The sequence below is a fragment of the Emydura macquarii genome, unplaced genomic scaffold (assembly GCF_026122565.2).
Source record: "Emydura macquarii macquarii isolate MOO-44397 ecotype Brisbane River unplaced genomic scaffold, CSIRO-AGI_Emac_v2 contig_3345, whole genome shotgun sequence".
Taxonomy (NCBI): Eukaryota; Metazoa; Chordata; order Testudines; family Chelidae; genus Emydura; species Emydura macquarii.
The window spans coordinates 7,947,426-7,965,621 of record NW_027133482.1 but is presented as its reverse complement, the minus strand read 5'-3'; the positions used below and the strand labels follow the sequence as shown (position 1 = coordinate 7,965,621).

The 18,196-nt window shown below is 63.4% G+C and overlaps 1 protein-coding gene across 3 annotated transcripts; it reads left to right on the top strand.

Annotated features, from left to right (window-relative positions):
• Positions 1-158: 158 nt before the first annotated feature.
• DQX1 (DEAQ-box RNA dependent ATPase 1) lies at positions 159-15,931 on the top strand. Of its 3 annotated transcripts, none has more exons than XM_067533536.1 (12): positions 159-410; positions 2,461-2,775; positions 4,737-4,930; positions 5,625-6,000; positions 6,248-6,493; positions 10,565-10,664; positions 10,885-11,043; positions 11,516-11,707; positions 13,035-13,160; positions 13,412-13,602; positions 13,748-13,938; positions 14,293-15,931. In XM_067533536.1, the coding sequence occupies exons 2-12, from the start codon at positions 2,482-2,484 to the stop codon at positions 14,483-14,485; spliced, it is 2,262 nt and encodes a 753-aa protein (XP_067389637.1). In that variant the 5' UTR covers positions 159-410; positions 2,461-2,481; the 3' UTR covers positions 14,486-15,931. The 3 variants fall into 3 exon arrangements, with proteins under 3 accessions (XP_067389637.1, XP_067389638.1, XP_067389635.1); XM_067533537.1 differs by lacking the exon at positions 159-410 and adding an exon at positions 852-911; XM_067533534.1 differs by lacking the exon at positions 159-410 and adding an exon at positions 1,235-1,684.
• Positions 15,932-18,196: the final 2,265 nt, after the last annotated feature.

Below are 18,196 nucleotides of genomic sequence, written 5' to 3'. Positions count from 1 at the left end.
AGACCTGTCGGGGACGGTCTAGATCAGGGGTTCTCAACCCTTTTCTTTCTGAGCCCCCCCTACACACACACACACACACACACACGCTGCCTCCTGACGTGCTACAAAAACTGCCGGCCCACCTGTGCCACACCTGTGTTTGGGGCATACCCGCGGGATTAGAAGCCGGGCCAGCGCTGGGAGGTAGCAAAGAGGCAATCGCCCAGGGCCATGGCACAGGCCCACAGAGCTAGGCTGCTCAGGCTCCGGCTTCATCCCGCGTAGGGCCCCGGCCGCCCGCCCTGGTGCTGCTCGCAGGTGGACTTTGGCGGACACCTGACACCCGACACCTGCCCGCAGACCGGGGCCGCACAGCGCCGCTGAGCCGCGCTGCTGGATCCCACGGAGCCCGCCCGGCGCAGGCTGGACCGGTGAGCTGCGAGTCACCGCCGGTCCCGGGGCCGGCACGGAGCAGAGCAGGGCAGGGCAGGGCAGGGCAGGCTGCCACTCCTCCGCACGCAACCCGCAGCGCCCAGCGCCGTGCACCCTATCCCGGGCCGGGCGGGGGGGGGGAGGCGGACTGGGGGCACTGGGGAGATGCCCGGGGGGGGCCGGGCCGAGGGTACTAGGGGGGGCCGGGCCCGCGGCTGACGATCCCCGCGCCAGGCAGCGCTGACGCGAGAGGCCCCGCCCCCTCAGCCCTGGGACACGCCCCCCGGCCTGGCCGCCTGGAGCCGAGGCCAGGGCGCGGGAGGCCCGGGGGCGGGGCGAGGAGGGGCGGGGCCAGGGTGACAGCGGGCCGGGGGCGGGGTCTGGGGGGAAGACGGGGCCGGGGGCGGGACCGACGCCACTGGTTGGCTGCCATGGCGTGACACGTGACTGGTGCCTGGCGTCCCGTGGCACCCCGGGGCGGGGCCTAGAGCCGGGTGCAGGTGAGCGGCGGCGGCGGCGGCGGGGTCCCGCCCTGTCCCTGCGGGCCCGGCCATGGGGGCGGCGGGGCGGGGCGGGGCGGGGCGGGATCGGGCCCGGCCCCGGCCATGGGGGCGGCGGGGCGGGATCGGGCCCGGCCATGGGGGCGGCGGGGGGCAGCCTGCACGCCTGGGCTGCGCGGGCCCGGTGGGGCTGGGTGCTGCGGGCCGGCTCGGGGCAGCGGGGGGCGCTGCTCCCCCCTCCTGCTGCTCCCCGCTGCTGGGGCTGGGGCTGGGGCTGGGTCCGGGTCCGGGTCCCGGCGCCGTGCCGCCCCGCTCAGGGCGCTGCTGGGAGCCGGCGGGGCCCGGGGCGGTGCCCGGGGCTGAGAGCCCCTGCTGCCCCCCTGCCGCCCCCCGTGGGCCGCTGAGCCTGTGCGTCCGGCCCGGCCCGTGGGCAGTGACCCGGGCGGGGGGAACCGGGATGCCCGGCCCGGGCCGGCCCCCGGCTGCCTTCGTGGCTTGGCGTATCTTCAGGCTACGCAGCTCCGGCTGCGCCCGGCTGTCTGTGACACACCCAGCTCCAGCTCCCGGCTGCCCCTGGAGACCTGCTCTGCAGGCCGCAAGCCCTGCCCCTGCCCCACGGGGAGTGCCGGCTCCTGCCCCTGCCCCACGGGGAGTGCCGGCTCCTGCCCGCCCCCCCGGCCAGATGTGGGGCGGTGCTGGACGCAGAACAGCGGCGGGGGCCGCTGATTTGCATGTTGTTACCCAGAGCGGTTCCGGGAGCACAAACCATCCAGGTTTGAATCCGGCTCAGTGTAAATGGGTGCAGCTGGGACTGCTGGGATGGGGGGCTGGCCAGAAGAGCCAGGAGTCGCTCTGAACGTGCATTGGGACGGGCTGGATAATCTGCTGAACACGGGTTTTGACCAAAAGAACAAATGGGATCCTGGGATCAACAGCAGAGGAGCAGCGAGGCGGTTTTACTGCGCCAGGCGCTTGGCGCGGCGGGATCCTGCGTCCGGTTCTGGTGCCCGCGGTTCAGGAAGGAGGCTGATAAATTGGAGAGGGGCCAGAAAACCTGCCTTATAATGAGAGACTGGAGGGGCTCAGTCTGTTTAGCTGAACACAGATGGTGAAGGGGTGACGACCCCAGTCCAGCGGTGGCTGGGTGGGGAACAGGATGCTGGGAATGGGCTGCGGTCGGTCTAGCAGAGAAAGGTCTGAGCCGGGCCAACGGCTGGACTTCGAAGTTCAACCAATTCGGGCTGGAAATAAGGGGTCGTTTTTAAACGGTGAGCGTGAGCCTGATTAACCATGGGAACGCGTCCCCAGGGTCGAGCGGATGCTCCATGCCTGGCAGTTCTTCAGTCCAGACGGGCTGTTTTCTAGCAGTCGGCTCTAGGCATTGTGGGGCAGTCCCTGGCCTGTGTTACACAGCAGGGCTGACTGGATGTTCACAATGGGCCCTTCTGGCCTCGGGCTCCCGAATGCACCCCAGCTGGTGCGGGGTGGAGCAGGCAGGGGTGTCCCTAGGGCCCAGGGGCTGCTCTGACCCTGCCCTTTTCCCTTGCAGGTCCCTGGCTGCGTGTGCGTCATGGAGGCCGGTGATGGGAACCCCCCGTCCCCGCTACAGCCGAATGGCCTTGACTCTCAGCTGGGGGAGGAGGAGGAGGAGGAGGAGGGTGAAGACCTGGTCCTGGACTGTGAGGGGGACCTGGAGGTGAACCCGTACGATGGGCTGCCTTTCTCCTCCCGCTACTATGAGCTGCTGCACCAGCGACGAAACCTGCCTGTCTGGGCCACCAAGTACAGCTTCATGGAGCACCTGGAGAGCAGGAGCAGCATCGTCCTGGTGTCCGGGGGGGCCGGCACTGGCAAGAGCACCCAGGTGAGGGCATGGGGCGGGGTGGCCAGGGCAGGAGTGCGATGCCTGCCACGGGCAGCTGCCAAATAGCCTCCTGGCCTGTGACGAGTCGGGCCCCTGGGTGCGGGGGGCTCCCCCCTCCCCCTCAGTGCTGCAGGGAGGGGGGGCTGGAGGGGACGCTGTGTTGCTGGCTGGCAGCTGGGACGCAGGTGCCCGGCTCAGCACTTGTTGGCGCCCCCGGGGCAGCCCCAATGTCCGGGGGTTCTCCCCGTCTCTCCCTGTGGCTTCTGTTGGCGGCAGGATTTCATCTAACGGCAGGGCTGCGCCCCGTCGTCTGTCGGCTGCTGTGGCTACAGGTGCAGCGGGGGGATCTCAGGGAGCCGGGTCGGTGACTCCTCGGTTCACCTCATGCAGAGGCAGGGTCCGTTCTGCGCCTGGCTGGCCCGTCTCACTCTGGAGCCGTCTGCGGGTGGCGTGTGGGGAGGGCAGGGTGGCAGGGCGCTGGGCTCTGAGGGTGCCTGGCTTGCCCTGTAGCACGCCCTGGGAATGGCCTGTCAGTGTCTCCTGGGGCTGCGTGTCGTGCAGGTGCCGGCCTGGAGTCAGCTGGGTCGGCGCTGGGCGCCGCAGGGGCAAGGATCTCCGTCCACAGTGAGCCACGGGCATGCAGCCAGGGAATCTGGGGGGGCCTGGAAAATGGCCCTGAGGGCCCCAGACACCCTGGGTTGTTGGTCCACGGTGCAGGAGCACCAAGCAGCCCCGGCAGGACCCGCTTCTCTGGCTGCTGCCCTGGCATAAAACAGGCAGCCCCTGCCCCAGACAGCTCTCGTTTGGGGGTGGGCAACACGCAGAAGGGGAGTAGACAGGCGGGGCTGGCTTGTCTGGGGAGTCCCGGGTTCTGATACCTGGCAACCAGCAGGTAACCCTCCTGCGAGCCGCTGGGCCCTGGACCTCTGCCCCTTGCACACGTGGCAGAGGAGCCAGAGTCTGTTCAGCCCCAGTCGCCTGGCCACGGACGCGAGAGATGCTGCCGTCGGACTTTGGCCGGGGCGGGTTTGTTTTGCAGCAGCGTGTCTGTGCAGCTCTGCTCTGCTGCAGGCCCCAGCCGGCTCCGGGCAGTGCAGAGATGGGGCGGGTGCTCTTCGGCTCCTCATGGAGCCTGCCAGGACGCTGCAGTTGCCAGCGACCACTCTTGCTGCCCAGGGGATGTCGTGGCTGACATGGAGGGTGGGTGGGCAGGGGTGGGTCTGGACCGGAGAGGATCCCTTCCTAGGGACGGGGTCGCAGCAGTTCCTGCCGGAGCTGTGCCTGTGGGCGGGTCGTGCTAGCGGGGGCACGAGTGGCATTTGGAGGGACTGAGCCCCAGACACTGGGGGAATCGCTCAGGTCCCACAGGGAATTGAACCCAGGTCCACGGCTCGTGCCCGACCCCCTTGGCTGCCCCCTCATCTGTACGTGAGATGTCTGCCCTGCGCTTTGCTTGGCTCTGTCCCTGCGCAGGGGCTGGGAGAAGCTGTTGCCCCTTGGCCTTGGGACCCACGGCTGCCGTGGGGGGGCAGGTTGGAGGGGACTAACCCCTGGCTCAGCTGAGCTCCTCCTGGATGGCGTAGCTGGTGCTAGCCACCTGCTTCCAGCCTCTGCCGGGGGTTTCTGAGGTGCCTCTCGCCATGGGATCGGTGAGGCTGTGCGCACCTCGGGGCCTGGGCGAGCTCTGCCGGGTCTCCTGGCACCTGCCAGCCCGCAGATTGGTTCTGCCCCGGTGGCTGAGTCAGCACAGGTGGCAGCGGGGCACCAGCCATGCCCCTCGGGTGGTTCTGGGGCGGGGCGTGGGCCCTTGTGCCCCCGCGGAGCAGCGCTCGGCCCCGCCCGCCCGGCGGGTTGAGCTGCAGCGTGAGCGTACATGGCTTCGGGAGGTGGGGGGCGTTTCTGGCTCTCCTGGGTGTCCTGTGCACCTGGCAGTGCTGCCCTGCCCCGTTCTCCTCCTGCAGATCCCGCAGTGGTGCGCGGAGTACGCCCTCTCCCAGCAGTTCGCACATGGCCTCGTGGCCTGCGCCCAGCCCCACAGCCTGGCCGCCCTCAGCCTCTCGCTGCGTGTGGCTGATGAGATGGACCTGAACCTGGGCCACGAGGTTGGTTACTGCGTCCCGCACGAGGACTGCTGCAGCCCGGAGACCCTGCTCAGGTGAGGCTGGGCCCGGAGTGCACTGGGCTGGGCGGCGCCGGCAGCCCCGAGACCCAATGAGTGGCTGGGCCGCCCGCCCTCCCCGATGTTGCTGGGCGTCTGTCCCCTGCTGGCTGCCTGGCCCCTGGGCTGCCCCCGCTGAGCTCGTCGGCTGGAGTCTGGGCTCACGTCAGGTGTGGAGAGGGGGAGGCTGGCTCAGGGAGTCAGTGCTGTGAGGAGACACGAGCAGAGCTGGCTGCCTCTACCAGCTGGGAGCAGGGCCTGGCTCCGGCTCCGTGCCTCCGAGCCTGGGGAGCCCCCTGGGGCAGGGCCCAGCCAGGTCCAGTTTACGGAGGGGGACACTGCGGGGCTCAGGCTGTGCGCGTCAGGTGGGGCTTAGGGCTGGTGTCACCGCACGGCATGTCCTTGCCTAGGGAGCTGAGCATGGGGGGAGGGAATGGGGCCTCCCAAATCCCCCACCAGTTCTGCGGTTGCCCCTCAATCCCGACCCACAGCCCCCCACGTGCCAGCCCTGGGCTCCTCCCCCGCCAGCGCCCCTCAATCCTGACCCTGGGCTCCTCCCCCGCCAGCGCCCCTCAATCCTGACCCTGGGCTCCTCCGCCGCCAGCGCCCCTCAATCCCGACCTGCAGCCCCCTGCGTGCCAGCCCTGGGCGCCCCCTTGCCCGGGCTGACCCCGGTGCTTGGTGCTGGCAGGTTCTGCTCGGACGAGATGCTGCTGCGGGAGATGATGTCCGACCCCCTGCTGCGCCAGTACGGCCTCGTGGTTCTAGACGAGGTGCAGGAGCGCACCGTGCCCACAGACGTGCTGCTGGGGCTGCTCAAAGACGTGCTGCGCCAGCGCCCCGAGCTCAAGGTGGTGGTGGTGACGGCGCCCGCCCTGGAGGAGCGGCTGCGGGCCTTCTGCGGGGACCCTCCGGTGGTGCGGGTGCCAGGACCCAGCCCGGCCGGCCAGCTGGTGTACAGGGATCTGTCGGCTCAGGGCCGCGTCTCAGCCGCGTGCCAGGCAGCGTTGGACATTCACCGGCGCCAGGAGCCTGGCGATGTGCTGCTTTTCCTGGCTAGTGAGCAGGTGGAGACTGGGGGTTGCTGGGCCCCTCCCTGGCAGGGTGCTTGGGGGTGGCGGGGGAGAGGGGAGGGGTTGCTGGGACTTGCCTCGGGCTGGTATTGGGGGCTGACACTTGAGGGGGTACTTCCCTTTGGGGGTGGGCAGCCCAGAGCACCCTGTCCGCGTGGGGGGCCGTGAAACTGGGCTGCTTCCCGGCATTGCGGTAAGAGAGGTGCCCCCGTCACTGATGGCCCCTGCTCCCCTCCCACAGGAGATCACCCAGTGCTGCGAGGCCATCCAGACTGAGGCTGTGGCCCTGAACCCCGGGCTGGGGCCGCTGGTGGCCCTACCTCTGCACCCGGGGGTGGGGCGGGCAGCTCAGAAGGTCTATGAGGTGCCGGAGCAGTGCAGCAGGCCCCAGGGCCGGCGTGTGATCGTCACCCACTGGCTCGCGGATTCGTCCTTCTCGCTGGGGACCGTGCGCCACGTCATTGACACGGGGCTGGAGCTCCGCAGTGTGAGTATGGGGGGTGAGCGGGTGCCTGGCTTGGCCTGGTCCAGCCCCTCTCCAGGGCAGGGGTGGCCCTGGTCAAAGCCTGCTCTGCAAAACTCCTGGGGCAGGACTCCCCTCCTGTCAGTTTGCATATGCAGATAACTCCACTCTTTCCCTTCCTTCCATATCCTGTCTTGTGGCCCTGAAACCCTGGGAGCTTGTGTTAAGTGTGAGATGGGGCTGGCTTGGCCTGTCACACCCGTAACAGCCAGACTGGTTCCTCCAGCCCAGCGTCCCGCCGGCCAGTGCCAGGTGCTGCAGAGGGAATGAAAAGATCAGAGCAATTATCAAGTGACCCGTCCTGTCATCCAGTCCCAGAGCATGGGGCTGCATCCCTGACTATCTTGGCTAATAGCCATTGATGTGCCTATCCTTCATGAACTGATCTAGTTCCTTATTGAACTCTGTTGTACTTTTGGCCTTCGCACAACCTGTGGAACTCTTCGCCAGGGGATGTTGTGAAGTACTTCCTTGTGTTTGTTTTGAACCTGCTGCTCATTAATGTCATTGAGTGACCCATGCTGCTTGTGCTACGTGAAGGGGTAAATAACACTTCCTTCACACAAGTCATGATTTTATAGACTTCTGATGTCCCCCCTCAGTCGTTTCTTTTCTACGCTGAACAGTCCCGGTCTTTTTAATCTCCTCATGTGGAGGCTGTTTCATACTCCTAACCATTCTTGTTGCCCTCTGTACTTTTTCCAATTCTAATATAGCTATCTTTTTGAGATGAGGCGAGCAGATCTGCACACAGTTTTCAAGGTGTGGGTGTACCATGGACTTATATAGAGGCATGATGATATTTCCTGTCTTATCTATCCGTTACCTAATGGTTCCTAACATTCTGCTGGCATTTCTGACGGCTGCTGCACACTGAGTGGATGTTTTCAGAGAACTATCCACAGTGACTCCAAGATCTTTCTTGAGCGGTAACAGCTAACTTAGACCCCATCTTTTTGTGTGTGTGGTTGGGATTACCCAACGCGCAGCACTTTGCACTTATCAACACGGAATTTCATCTGCTGTTTTGTTGCCCCATCACCCAGTTTAGTGAGGTCCCTTCGTAGCGCTTCACAGTCCACTTTGTGCTTAACTATTCTGAGTAGTTTTATGTCATCTGCAAATTTTGCCACCTCCCTGTTCACCCCTTTTCCAGATGTCTGATGACTATGTTGAACAGCACAAGTGCCAGTACAGATCCTTGGGGACATCACTCTCTCTCTCTCTCTCTCTGTCTCTCTCTGCATTGTGAAAACACCATCTATTCCCCTTTGTTTCCTATCTTCTAACCAGTTACTGATCCAGGAGAGGACCTTCCCTCTTATCCCATGTTTGCCTGTTTTGCTTAAGAACCTTTGGTCTCGGACTTTGTCAGAGGCTTCCTGACAGTCCAAGTACCCTCTACCCACTGGATCCCCCTTGAGCACAGGCTTGTGGACCCCGCTCTAAGCGTTGTAATGGATTGGTGAGGCGTGATTTTCCCTTTACAGAATACATGTTGCCTCTTCCCCAGCTCATTGTCTTCATCTCTGTGTCTGATCAGTCCGTTCTTTGCTATAGTTTCAACCAGTTTGCCAGGTACTGAAGTTAGGCTTCCTGGCCTGCAGCTGCTGGGGTCGCCTCTGGAGCCTTTATTTAAAAATTGGCGTCACATTGGCGATCCTCCAGTCATCTGGTGCAGAGGCTGATTAAAGCGATAGGTTCCATGCCACAGTTAGCAGTTCTGCAATTTCATCTCTGAGTTCCTGCAGCGCTCTGGGGTGATCCCACTGGTCCTGGTGACTTATTGCTGTTGAATTGATCGCTTTGTTCCAAAACGTCCCCTGTTCACAGTTCTGGGGCAGTTCCTCAGGTCCGTCACCTACACAGAGTGGCTCAGCTGTGGGAATATCCCTCCCATCCTCTGCAGTGAAGGCGGAAAAGAAGAATTAATTCAGCTTTTCCAAACAGCCCTGGCTTCTTTGAACCTCGATTGCCCAGTGGCCCCACTGTCTGTGTGGCAGCTTCCTGCTTCTGAGGTTCTTAGAAAAATCTTTGCTCTTCGGTTTTGTCTTTTGCTTGCTGCTGTTCACATCCAGTTCTGACCTGCCTAAGTACGTTTTTAGGCTGTCTACAGCACCACTCTCTGTGGTGTAACTTGTCCTTCGGGGTGTGAAAAAGCCTCCCCTGAGTGACGTGAGTTACACCCACCGAAGCGCTGGTGTAGAGGTAGCTACCGTCGCTGGTGGGGCTGAAGTAGTTCAGCTGTCTCCCGTCAACTGAGGGTGGCTACATTAGAGATCTCGCACGGGATCTCGCTAGTGTAGTTGTAGCATTACACCGGATTTCCAGAGTTTTCACTCCGATTTGTTTTTCTCAGTCGGATTCAACCTCCACTTTCGACAGGGTATCTGTTTTCCTCTGGCCACCTCTCACTCCGCTTAGCCATGCTGGCATTCTTTGGTCCTCTTGCTGGGTTTTTTGTTGATACGTTTCATTTGAGCCTCTATGGAGGTGTTTAAAACCCTTTCCATGCAGCTTGCAGGTGTTTCACTCTTGTGACCATTCCTCTTGATTTCCATTTAAATATCTTCCTCATTTTTGTGTAGTTCCCCTTCTTGAAGTTAAATGCCAGTGTGGTGGGTTTCCTTGGTATTTCCCTCCCAGAAGGATGTTAAAGTGAATTACATTAAGGTGGCTGTTACCAAGCGGTTCAGGTACATTCACCTCCAGATCCTGTGCCCCATTTAGGACTAAATCAGGAACTGCCTCTCCCCTTGTGGGTTCCAGGACTAGCTGCTCCAAGAAGCAGTCATTAATGGTGTCTAGACATTTTCTCTGCAACCCGTCCTGAGGTGACACGTTCCCCCTCACCATGGGGATAGTTGAAATCCGCCCTTGCTGTGTTTTCTACCTTTGTGTGGCCTCTCTAATTTCCCTGGGCATTTCACGGTCAGCATCCCCATGCTGGTCAGGGTCGTGGTACACCCTCACTGCGATATTCTTATTATTCAAGCAGGGAATTTCTATCCAGAGAGATTCTGTGGAACAGTTTGGTTCATTTAAGATTTTACTCTTTGACTCTCTGTTTTCTTCCACACATTGCACCGCTTCCCCACCAGCACGACCTACTCTGCCAGTCCTGTGTATTGTGTACCCTGGGATTACCGTGCCCCACTGATTATCCTCATTCCACCAAGTTTCTGCCATGCCTGTTATATCAGATCTAGAGTCCCCTTTAATGAAGGGATGTGTCTGTCTGAGCTGCGTGCTCCTCCGCACCTGTTGGCTTTACCCCAGCTGTTAGTGTAGACAACCCCCTACCACCTTTGTAATTGGACATGCCAGCAGCCTGGTTCCGGGTTGGTTTAGGTGGAGCCCGGCCTTCCTGTACAGCTCTGGCTCTTCCAACAGGTTCCCCCATCCCCAGTAACCCTAACTCCAAACACCATCCAGCTGGCCCTGCGTGTGGAACTGGCAGCATTGCAGAGCATGCTGCCATGGAGTCCTGGATGGCAATCTCTGACCTAGCAGCCTCCATTTGGCCTCAGGACCTCTCTCCCACCTTCCCTATGGCGCCGGGACCCCATGTGCCGCGGCCCCCGGCTCCCCCAGCACTGCGTAGACATCTGCCGAGATGTCGCCTCTGACCTGCAGCCTGAGCACCTAGGGGGGAACGGCCCATCTCCCACTCCCTGCCCTGGGGCCGGAGCAGAGAGGGCGCCCCCTTAGAGGGGACAGGCTGCCTGCCCAATTCTCCACCCCCTGAGCCAGCCAGTCCACCCGGCCTGGGGCTGGGTTGGAGCCAGCGCCCCTAGAAGGCAAGGGCCTGAATCGCATTTACTCCTGCCCTGGCCAGCCTGGGGGCTGCAGTCCCACAGATCTCCCGAGGGACCCACGCGCGTCTCTGCTGGTGCGACCTGGGACGGCAGCTGGGCCGAGCCCCCCAGTGCAGGGAGTAGCGGGTGAACAGGGAACGTGAGCCCCGCGCCCGCTGGTGCTGCTGGCCAGAGAGTCTCTGGCTGGCCTGCCCCCTCACAGCTCTCGTCCCCGCAGGTTTACAATCCCCGCATCCGCGCTGAGTCCCAGGTGCTGCGGCCCATCAGCAAGAGCCAGGCGGAGCTGCGGCGGCAGCGGGCCGCGGGTGGCCCCCCAGGTGAGTGCCCGGAGCCCCGGGCGGCGGTTGCTGTGGACGGGCTGTGAGCTGGCAGTGCTAGGCGGGGGGGGGCAAGTGACGGGGGGTGAGCCAGCTCGGTGAGCTGCAGCCTGGCTCCAGTTCTCTGCTTGTGCTTCTGTCCCCGTCCCCCTGGTGCCAGCCCTGCCCTCTGCTGCGCTGCCATCTGTCCAGCCCCAGCAGCTCCCCCTGTCGCTCCCAGGAACCTGCGTGCGCCTCTACTCCGAGGCCTTCTACGAGCAGTGCCTCCCGGTCTCCCCCGTCCCCCACGTGAGCGAGGCCAACCTCAGCCGCCTGGTGCTGCTGCTCAAGAGACTCGACATCGCCGACATGGGCCAGTGCGACTTCCTCGACCGGCCAGGTACGGGCCAGCGGGCTGCGGGGCGCCGGCAGGGCGGGGGCTGCTCTCCTTGACCCTTTAACGGTCGGGCTGGAGGGTGAATGGCCTGTTAGCAGGGCCTGGAGGGGTGGGATGTGAGCAGCAAACCACCTGGTGAGACTCGGTCGCGGGAAATAACCTGGCCCCAGCTTGGCGGAGGCCGGAGCAGCTGGTGGGGTGGGCTGGGGTGGGGGAGGGTCTAGCAGAAGGAGAAAGGGGCGTGTGGGGAGCCAGAGCCTGTGGGGGGAACCCCACCCTCCTGCTGCTCTCAGCCGAGCCGAGCCGGAGGGCAGGGACAGCAGGTGCCGGCCGGCCTGGCTCAGCCAGGAGCCTTGGTGTGGGGCTGGATAACTGCTGGAGCTGGGGGAGGGCACTTGGTGGGCGTGAGGGTACTGGGGCTCCGGCGTTGGCACCTCCCCTGCAGCCCAGCTGCCTGCCTGCCTGCCCCTGCCAGCCCCTGAGTCGCTGATGCAGGCCCTGGAGGACCTGGATTACCTGGCGGCGCTGGACGACGACGGGAACCTGTCGGAAGTGGGGATCATCATGTCCGAGTTCCCCCTGGACCCCCAGCTGGCCAAGGCGCTCATCGCCTCCTGCGAGTTCGACTGCGTGCACGAGATGCTCACCATGGCCGCCATGCTGACGGGTAGGGCGCACAGGCTCTGCTGCCGGGGCTGGCCAGGGGAGCCCTGGGTGGCTGGGGGTGGAGGCTGCAGGCCGCACAGCCTGCCGGGAGCCGTGGGGCCAGCCCTGCCAGGCAGTGGGGTAACCCTTCCCCCTGTTACCCAAATAACAAATATTACAGGATCTTATTAGGGGATAAGGCAATAAGCCGCATTTGTTGTGAACACAGAAACTTCTGTAGATAGTATCAAAGAAAAGAAAAGTATCAACACTGTAATAACATTAATATTGTGCTCTACTTAGTGAAATAGCATTAATAATAATGTAAACACTAGGAAAACAGTATTAACATTATATCAATACTACAAATTACAGAGACATGTTTCAATTGATGCTTTCATTCACATTCACACACACTGACAGGCACACACAGATAGAGACAGACAAACATACGTAGGGATCTTCCAGATGTCATAGTTACCAGCTTCTTGGTGCTCAGGATAGTCACTGGCCAGGTGACTAGAGCATGAGGATGAGGAGCAAGGTTCTGCCGATGCGCATCGGTACTCCTGGCTGATGTGATGTTGTAGACCCGAACCTCCAGCCTTCATCTTCTTGTCCCATTTTATAGGGAAAGGACCCCATGTCAGTCTATGGGTTTTGCATTGTCATGCTGCAACTGCATTCTTGGTGTGATCCTCAATCACCCACATTGTTGCAAGCCTGATCAGATTTTGTCCTTTGAAATGGGCTGGCTCCAAAGTTATCAGGGTGAGTTCCTCTTCGGCCATTTGATCATCTTTGCTTCTTTCTTCTTTCCTCAAGCGTTTTAGGTGAGGCTGGTGTTTTCTTCATGTCTGTTTCGATATCCCTTACTCAGACCAATTGTTCAATCACTCTTTTTGTCTACACCCAACTCAATTGCTCAGCCATTCACACTTCAGTCACTCAGGGCCAACTCCTAGCTGAAGAACTTACATATTATTTTTAGAGCAAACCTTATTTCATTTTTGACAGTGTCTTTCACAATTAGATAGATACATTACATTGCAGTCTGGCTTTTGTACTTAGAATAGGACTTTTACAAATATATTGGAAGCAGGTAAAATTAACAGATAAACTGGCCAGTGGACATAGCACAGACATTTACAAACAATCTTAAAATTATACAAAATGCAGACAGACTTGAATTAACATTTAAAAGGGTAGAACAGTAAGAGTCAGTTTGAGGTTTTAGCTTTTGATTCAGACTGATGTGCCTTTTGGTAGGAAGGGGGGGTGTTTGTGGCTCTGTTCTTACATATATTTCAAAAACAAGATTTTGGCCAACACCCCCCGCTTCTCCCCAGCTTCGCCCTGCTTCGTGAGCCCAGCCGCACGCTCGACGGAGGCTGCAGCCATGCGCCGGCAGGCCCTGCTGCATCCCCACGGGGACCACTTCACCCTCATCAACGTCTTCAACGCCTTCCAGCAGCGTGAGTGCAGCTCTGCCGGGCTGGGGCTGGGCCGGGCCGCACCTGCTGTGCCCGGAGCCGCTGTGCAGGGGCCAGGCGGGCAGCCGAGGTGCGGCACAGGCGCACCGCAGCGGGGGACGGAGCCCGCGGGCGGGGCCGGGCGTCCCTGGGGAGGGGCAATCGAGGCTGCGTGGCTGCGGTGGGAGGGCGGGGGCCGGGGCCAGGGTATCTGGGGGGGAGCTGTGCCCCACACTGACACCCCTGCCCCTCAGACAAGGCGGAGGAGGGCTGGTGCCGGAAGCACCTGGTGAGCGGCGCCAGGCTGTGGCTGGCGGAGCTGGTGCGGGCCGAGCTGCTGGAGGTGATGCAGCGAATTGAGCTGCCCGTCTCCCCCCCCGCCTTCGGCCAGGACGACAACCTGCTCAACCTCAAGCGGGCGCTCATCTCCGGCTGCTTCCTCCAGGTGGGCCTGGGGCTCCAGGAGGGGATGGGGGGAGGGGGCCCGGGCTGCCTGGGGCCCCACCTGTAGGGGGAGGAGGGGGCGGCCCTGAGCCCTGCTGACCCCGTCCCTGACCCCCCCCCCGCTGACCTCCCCTTGCATCCCTCAGGTTGCTCGGGACATCGACGGCTCCGGGAACTACCTGATGCTGACACACAAGCACGTGGCCCACCTGCCCCCCCACTGCTGCTACATGGCGCGGGAGCCCCGGCCCCGCCCGCCCCCCTGGGTCCTGTACCACGAGTTCACCATCTCGCAGGACAACTGCCTCCACGTGGTCTCGGAGATCCAGCCCCGCATGTAAGGGGGGAGCAGGGGCCCGGCAGTGGGGTGGGGGGTGGGCACCAGCCTAGTCTGGGTCTGGCTGCGGGGCCAGCCGAGCCGAGCGGGGCCGGGCCGTCGGGCCCCCTGGGATATCCCTGTGCGGTGGCAGGGCCCTGCCCACGCCCGCCTGCCGGAGCTGTAGAGCTGTTCCCAGCGTCTCTGCCAGCTGTCGCCCCCGGCCGGCCTAAGCCCTGCGGGATGGCGGCCGGCCTGGGGCCGGGCCTGGCGCCATCCTGGTGCCCCTCAGCTCCTGGTCCCTGGGTCCCTCCCACTCCCGCCGGCCCGGCCCTGCCCGGCCCAGCGCGGCACTGATGGCTGCTCTCCCGGCAGGCTGGCGGAGCTGGCGCCCCAGTACTACCTGAGTAACCTGCCGCCCAGCGAGAGCCGCGACCAGCTGCTGGAGCTGAGGGCGAAGCTGTCGGGTGTGGAGGAGCCCCTGGGCATGGAGCCAGCACTGGAGGGGGCCGGGGCTGAGGAGGGGGAGAGCGAGACGGAGGAGAAGGACGTGTGCACACTACAGTGAGCTGCTGGAGCCCTGGCCGGAGGCGGGGACTGGCTGGGCTCCGCTGTTGTGCCAGTCGGGTACAGGGGGCCCCAGGAGAGGGGCAGGGGCCCTTCCCCTCCCCCGCCGCCATACCGTGTCTGAATCATGTTCGCCCCCGGGCTGCTGTACCCAGGGGCTGCTCTGCCAGGGGCTTGAGCCCACTCCTGTGGGGGTCCTGGCTCTCATGCTGGGGGGACAGGAGAGCTGCCCCCTGCCTTCTCTGAGCTGCCTTGCCCCCCTGGCAAGCGTGGGCCCAGCACACTGACTGCTGTTCTCAGGGCCCCACCCTGCCTGCTGGTGCGTTAGCAGGGGCTGTAATGCCTCGGGGCACAGCCATGGCCCTCCCCCTGGGCTGCCCCAAACACTCCATGGCACAGGGCAGGGCTGCCCGGGGCTAGCCCCAGACGTGGGTGGGGCTGGCCCATGGCCTGACTGTATAAAATGTTTGTGACCTTTGTTCCCAGCCTTGTGTCCATCACTCCAAGCTGGGGGATGCGGGGGGGGAGCAGGGGGGTGCCAAGGTGCCCCCTCCTTTTCTGCAGCCGGCTGCTTTGGCCCTGAACCGGCTGCCTCCCTTCTGATGCCACAGCAGCCCCTCATGGGCGAAAGATGTCATTGCAGCGCCTCCCCTACAGAATCTGTTGTTCTAATGCGCGGGGGGGAGTGGGAACCTGCGGGGGCCATGAATTCTGCACTTGTTTCTTTTGTTAAAAAGTGTGGGGTCATGACTCCCGGCCCCCTTCCCCCCTACCCCCCTCCCGGTGGCAGCACACTGCAGGGGGCCCTCAGTGCCTGCCCCTGGGCTGTGTGCCCAGCCTACTGGGGGGCCTTGCCCTCCTGCGTGGAGCTGGGGCTGTTGTTTGGACAGGGCTGCCTGGCCCTGGTGTTGAGCTGCCCCTGTGTCCCACAGGGCTGGTGCCCCTGGCCACTCACCAGTCTGTTAAGTGGGTGTTAAGTCAGGCTGCTGTGCCTGGGGGGCCCGCCTGCCTCCCCCCCTGCAAGCACTCCTGCCCCCTCAATGTCCCCCGTGCCTGAGATACACCTGCTCCCAGGATCCCCCCTCAGCCTGCTGCTTTCCCCTGGCCGGAGGGAGCTGCAGCCCTTCCCCCTTAGTGCTCTCCCTGGCACCAGAAATACCCAGATCCTTACAAAACACCAGCCCCACGTAGCTCCCCTGGGCCTCGCAGGGCAGGGCAGGGCGGCTCCTTTTCAGCTGAAGGTAATGAAAAGGGGCAGAAAGGCATAATCTGCAGCTGCATGGCTCCCTGCTCCGCCCCCACTGCCTGCGGCCCTGCCTGCCCAGCTGGGCTGGAGCATGGCTCTGGTCTAGCACCACAACAGTGTACCAGCTGGAGCCCGCCCGCCCCTTGGGTGTTAGCCCCGCGCCCCTGGCCTCTGGGATTCCAGTCATTGAACCATAGAGTTGGAAGGGACCTCAGGAGGTATCTAGTCCCACCCCCTGCTCAGAGCAGGACCAACCCCAACTATATCGTCCCAGCCAGGGCTGTGTCAAACTGCAGCTCAAAAACCTCTAAGGATGGAGATTCCACCACCTCTCTAGGTAACCCATTCCAGTGCTTCACCACCCTTCTAGTGAAAAAGCTTTTCCTAATATCCAACCTAGACCTCCCCCACTGCAACTTGAGACCGTTGCTCCTAGTTCTGTCATCTGCCACCACCGAGAACAGCCTAGCCCCATCCTCCCTGGAACCCCCTTTCAGGTAGTTAAAGGCTGCTATCAAATCCCCCCTCACTCTTCTCTTCTGCAGACTAAACAAGCCTGGGTCCCTTCTGGCCTGGGAACCTCTGGGTGTAGGATGGTACGGGGGTGCTATAGTGCCCAGCGCTCTGCCCCAAGGGGCAGCTCCCAGGGCCGGGCTCTCCCTCCCCCAGGCCAGCACCCCTGCACTCTGTGTGACCCCCAGCTCTGGCTTGCTGTGGCCGGGCAGGCCGGGGCGGTTCTCTTGCTCGGACCAGTTGAGGGGTCATAGCCCTGAGGGCACAGGTGCGGCGGAGCCAGGCCCTTTGCCCGCTGTGCCCTCGAACTTAAACCAAAATCCCCCCTGTGAGCCAGGGCAGCCCTGCCCCCCCATGCCATACAGCTCCCCGTTCGCTGCTGCTGCCTGTGCCCCACCCCACAGCCCCTGTGATGCGAGGAGGGAGGGGGCGACCTGCCTCTGCAGTGGGGCTCCCCCCGGCACGCTTGCATTCTCTGGAAGTGCAGGGGAAGCGGTGCAGCCAGCGCTGGGGGGTTTCCCCAACTCCCAGGGGAAGCTGTGGTCTGAGGCGTGGGGAGCCAGTGCCTGGGGAGGGGCGGGGGCTGCGGCACAGCTGGGGAGCCCAGACCTGATCGTCACAGTTGTAGCAACCAGCTGCCCCGTAAAAGCAGGGCTCTGCTGGGCCCAGCTGCTCCTGGGGGGTGGGGGACAAGGCCCCTGGCAGGTGAGGGACCCAGCGGGTCCTGCCCAGCCTGCCCCACCCCATGGCAGAGGAGGCTGGGTCTGGGGTAGGACAGCTAGTGTCCCATCCGCAGGGGGCCAGGCCAGCTCTGAGCAGCATGGGAGGCAGGCCCAGCATGGAGCCCCCCACATGTGCTAAGCCAGGGCGTGGCTGCGCTGATCCCGCGGGGTGAGCTGGGCTCAGGGAGGGATGGGGACTGCCGTATCCCACCCCCAGCTGCCTGCAAAGCTGGGGTGGTGGCCAGTGCAGTGGGGACAGCGTGACAGGGCCAGGGGGTGGGGAGCACCAGGCATGCGACCTGCTCTGGGCTGTGCAGGGAGCCCAGCCCTGGCTCGGGGAGGGGGGGCACAGGCAGGAAGCTGAGATGGCTGCGGGCGTGTCCCTGCTGGGTCTGGTGCGGAGCAGCTGGAGCCCTCAGCATGGCTGGGGCTGTGCGAGAGCCTGGCAGGCAGGGGCCATCTGCTCTGCCTGCCCCGCGTAGCCGGAGCCAGGGCTGCCCTGCGGCCACCTGCAGGTGCCGGCGCTGGCGCCAAACTCCCCTGAGCAGCTGGTGACGGCAGCTGCTGCCAAGCGTCCCACTGGCCTTCCAGGAACCCGAGGACGTGACGGGTGGGCTCAGTCCCGGCCCGGGCAGCACTGGCATCGGGGGTTGGGGACTGTCCCCTGCAGCAAGGGGAGGTGCAGCCAGGCCACCCCTCAAACCAGCCTGCAGGGCCTGCCCGGCCACCCCCAGCCCCCACCCCCTGCAGCTCCGTGGCTCCAGGCCAGCCCCTGCCCTCAGTGCCAGCTGGGCCTTTGTCCGCCACTCCCTGGGACAGCGGCTGGGGTGCTGCTCTGGGCACGGCCCCTTCTGCCTGGGGGGGGCATGTCATAGCCCCTCCCCCAGTTTCGGAGCTGCCCTGCCCCTAATGCCTCCTGCACTCCCTGCCCAGCCTTGTCACCCCTGCAGCCCCCCCTCCCTTCCCAGCCCGTGAGGCCGGCAGGGCCCATCCCAGCTGCCCTTGCAGGGTGCAGGACAGAGTCCCTTGCCCGCCCCCTCCTGCCATGGCCAGAGCTGCTGCTTGTGCTGCGGACGGACAGATGGACAGATGGCCTTGGACCACCAGCGCCTGGCGTGGCAGAATCAGGGACACCACCGGGGAAGGGTAGTGATCAATCGAGTAGTGATCAATGGCTCCATGTCTAGCTGGCAACCGGTCACAAGCGGAGTTCCCCAGGGGTCGGTCCTGG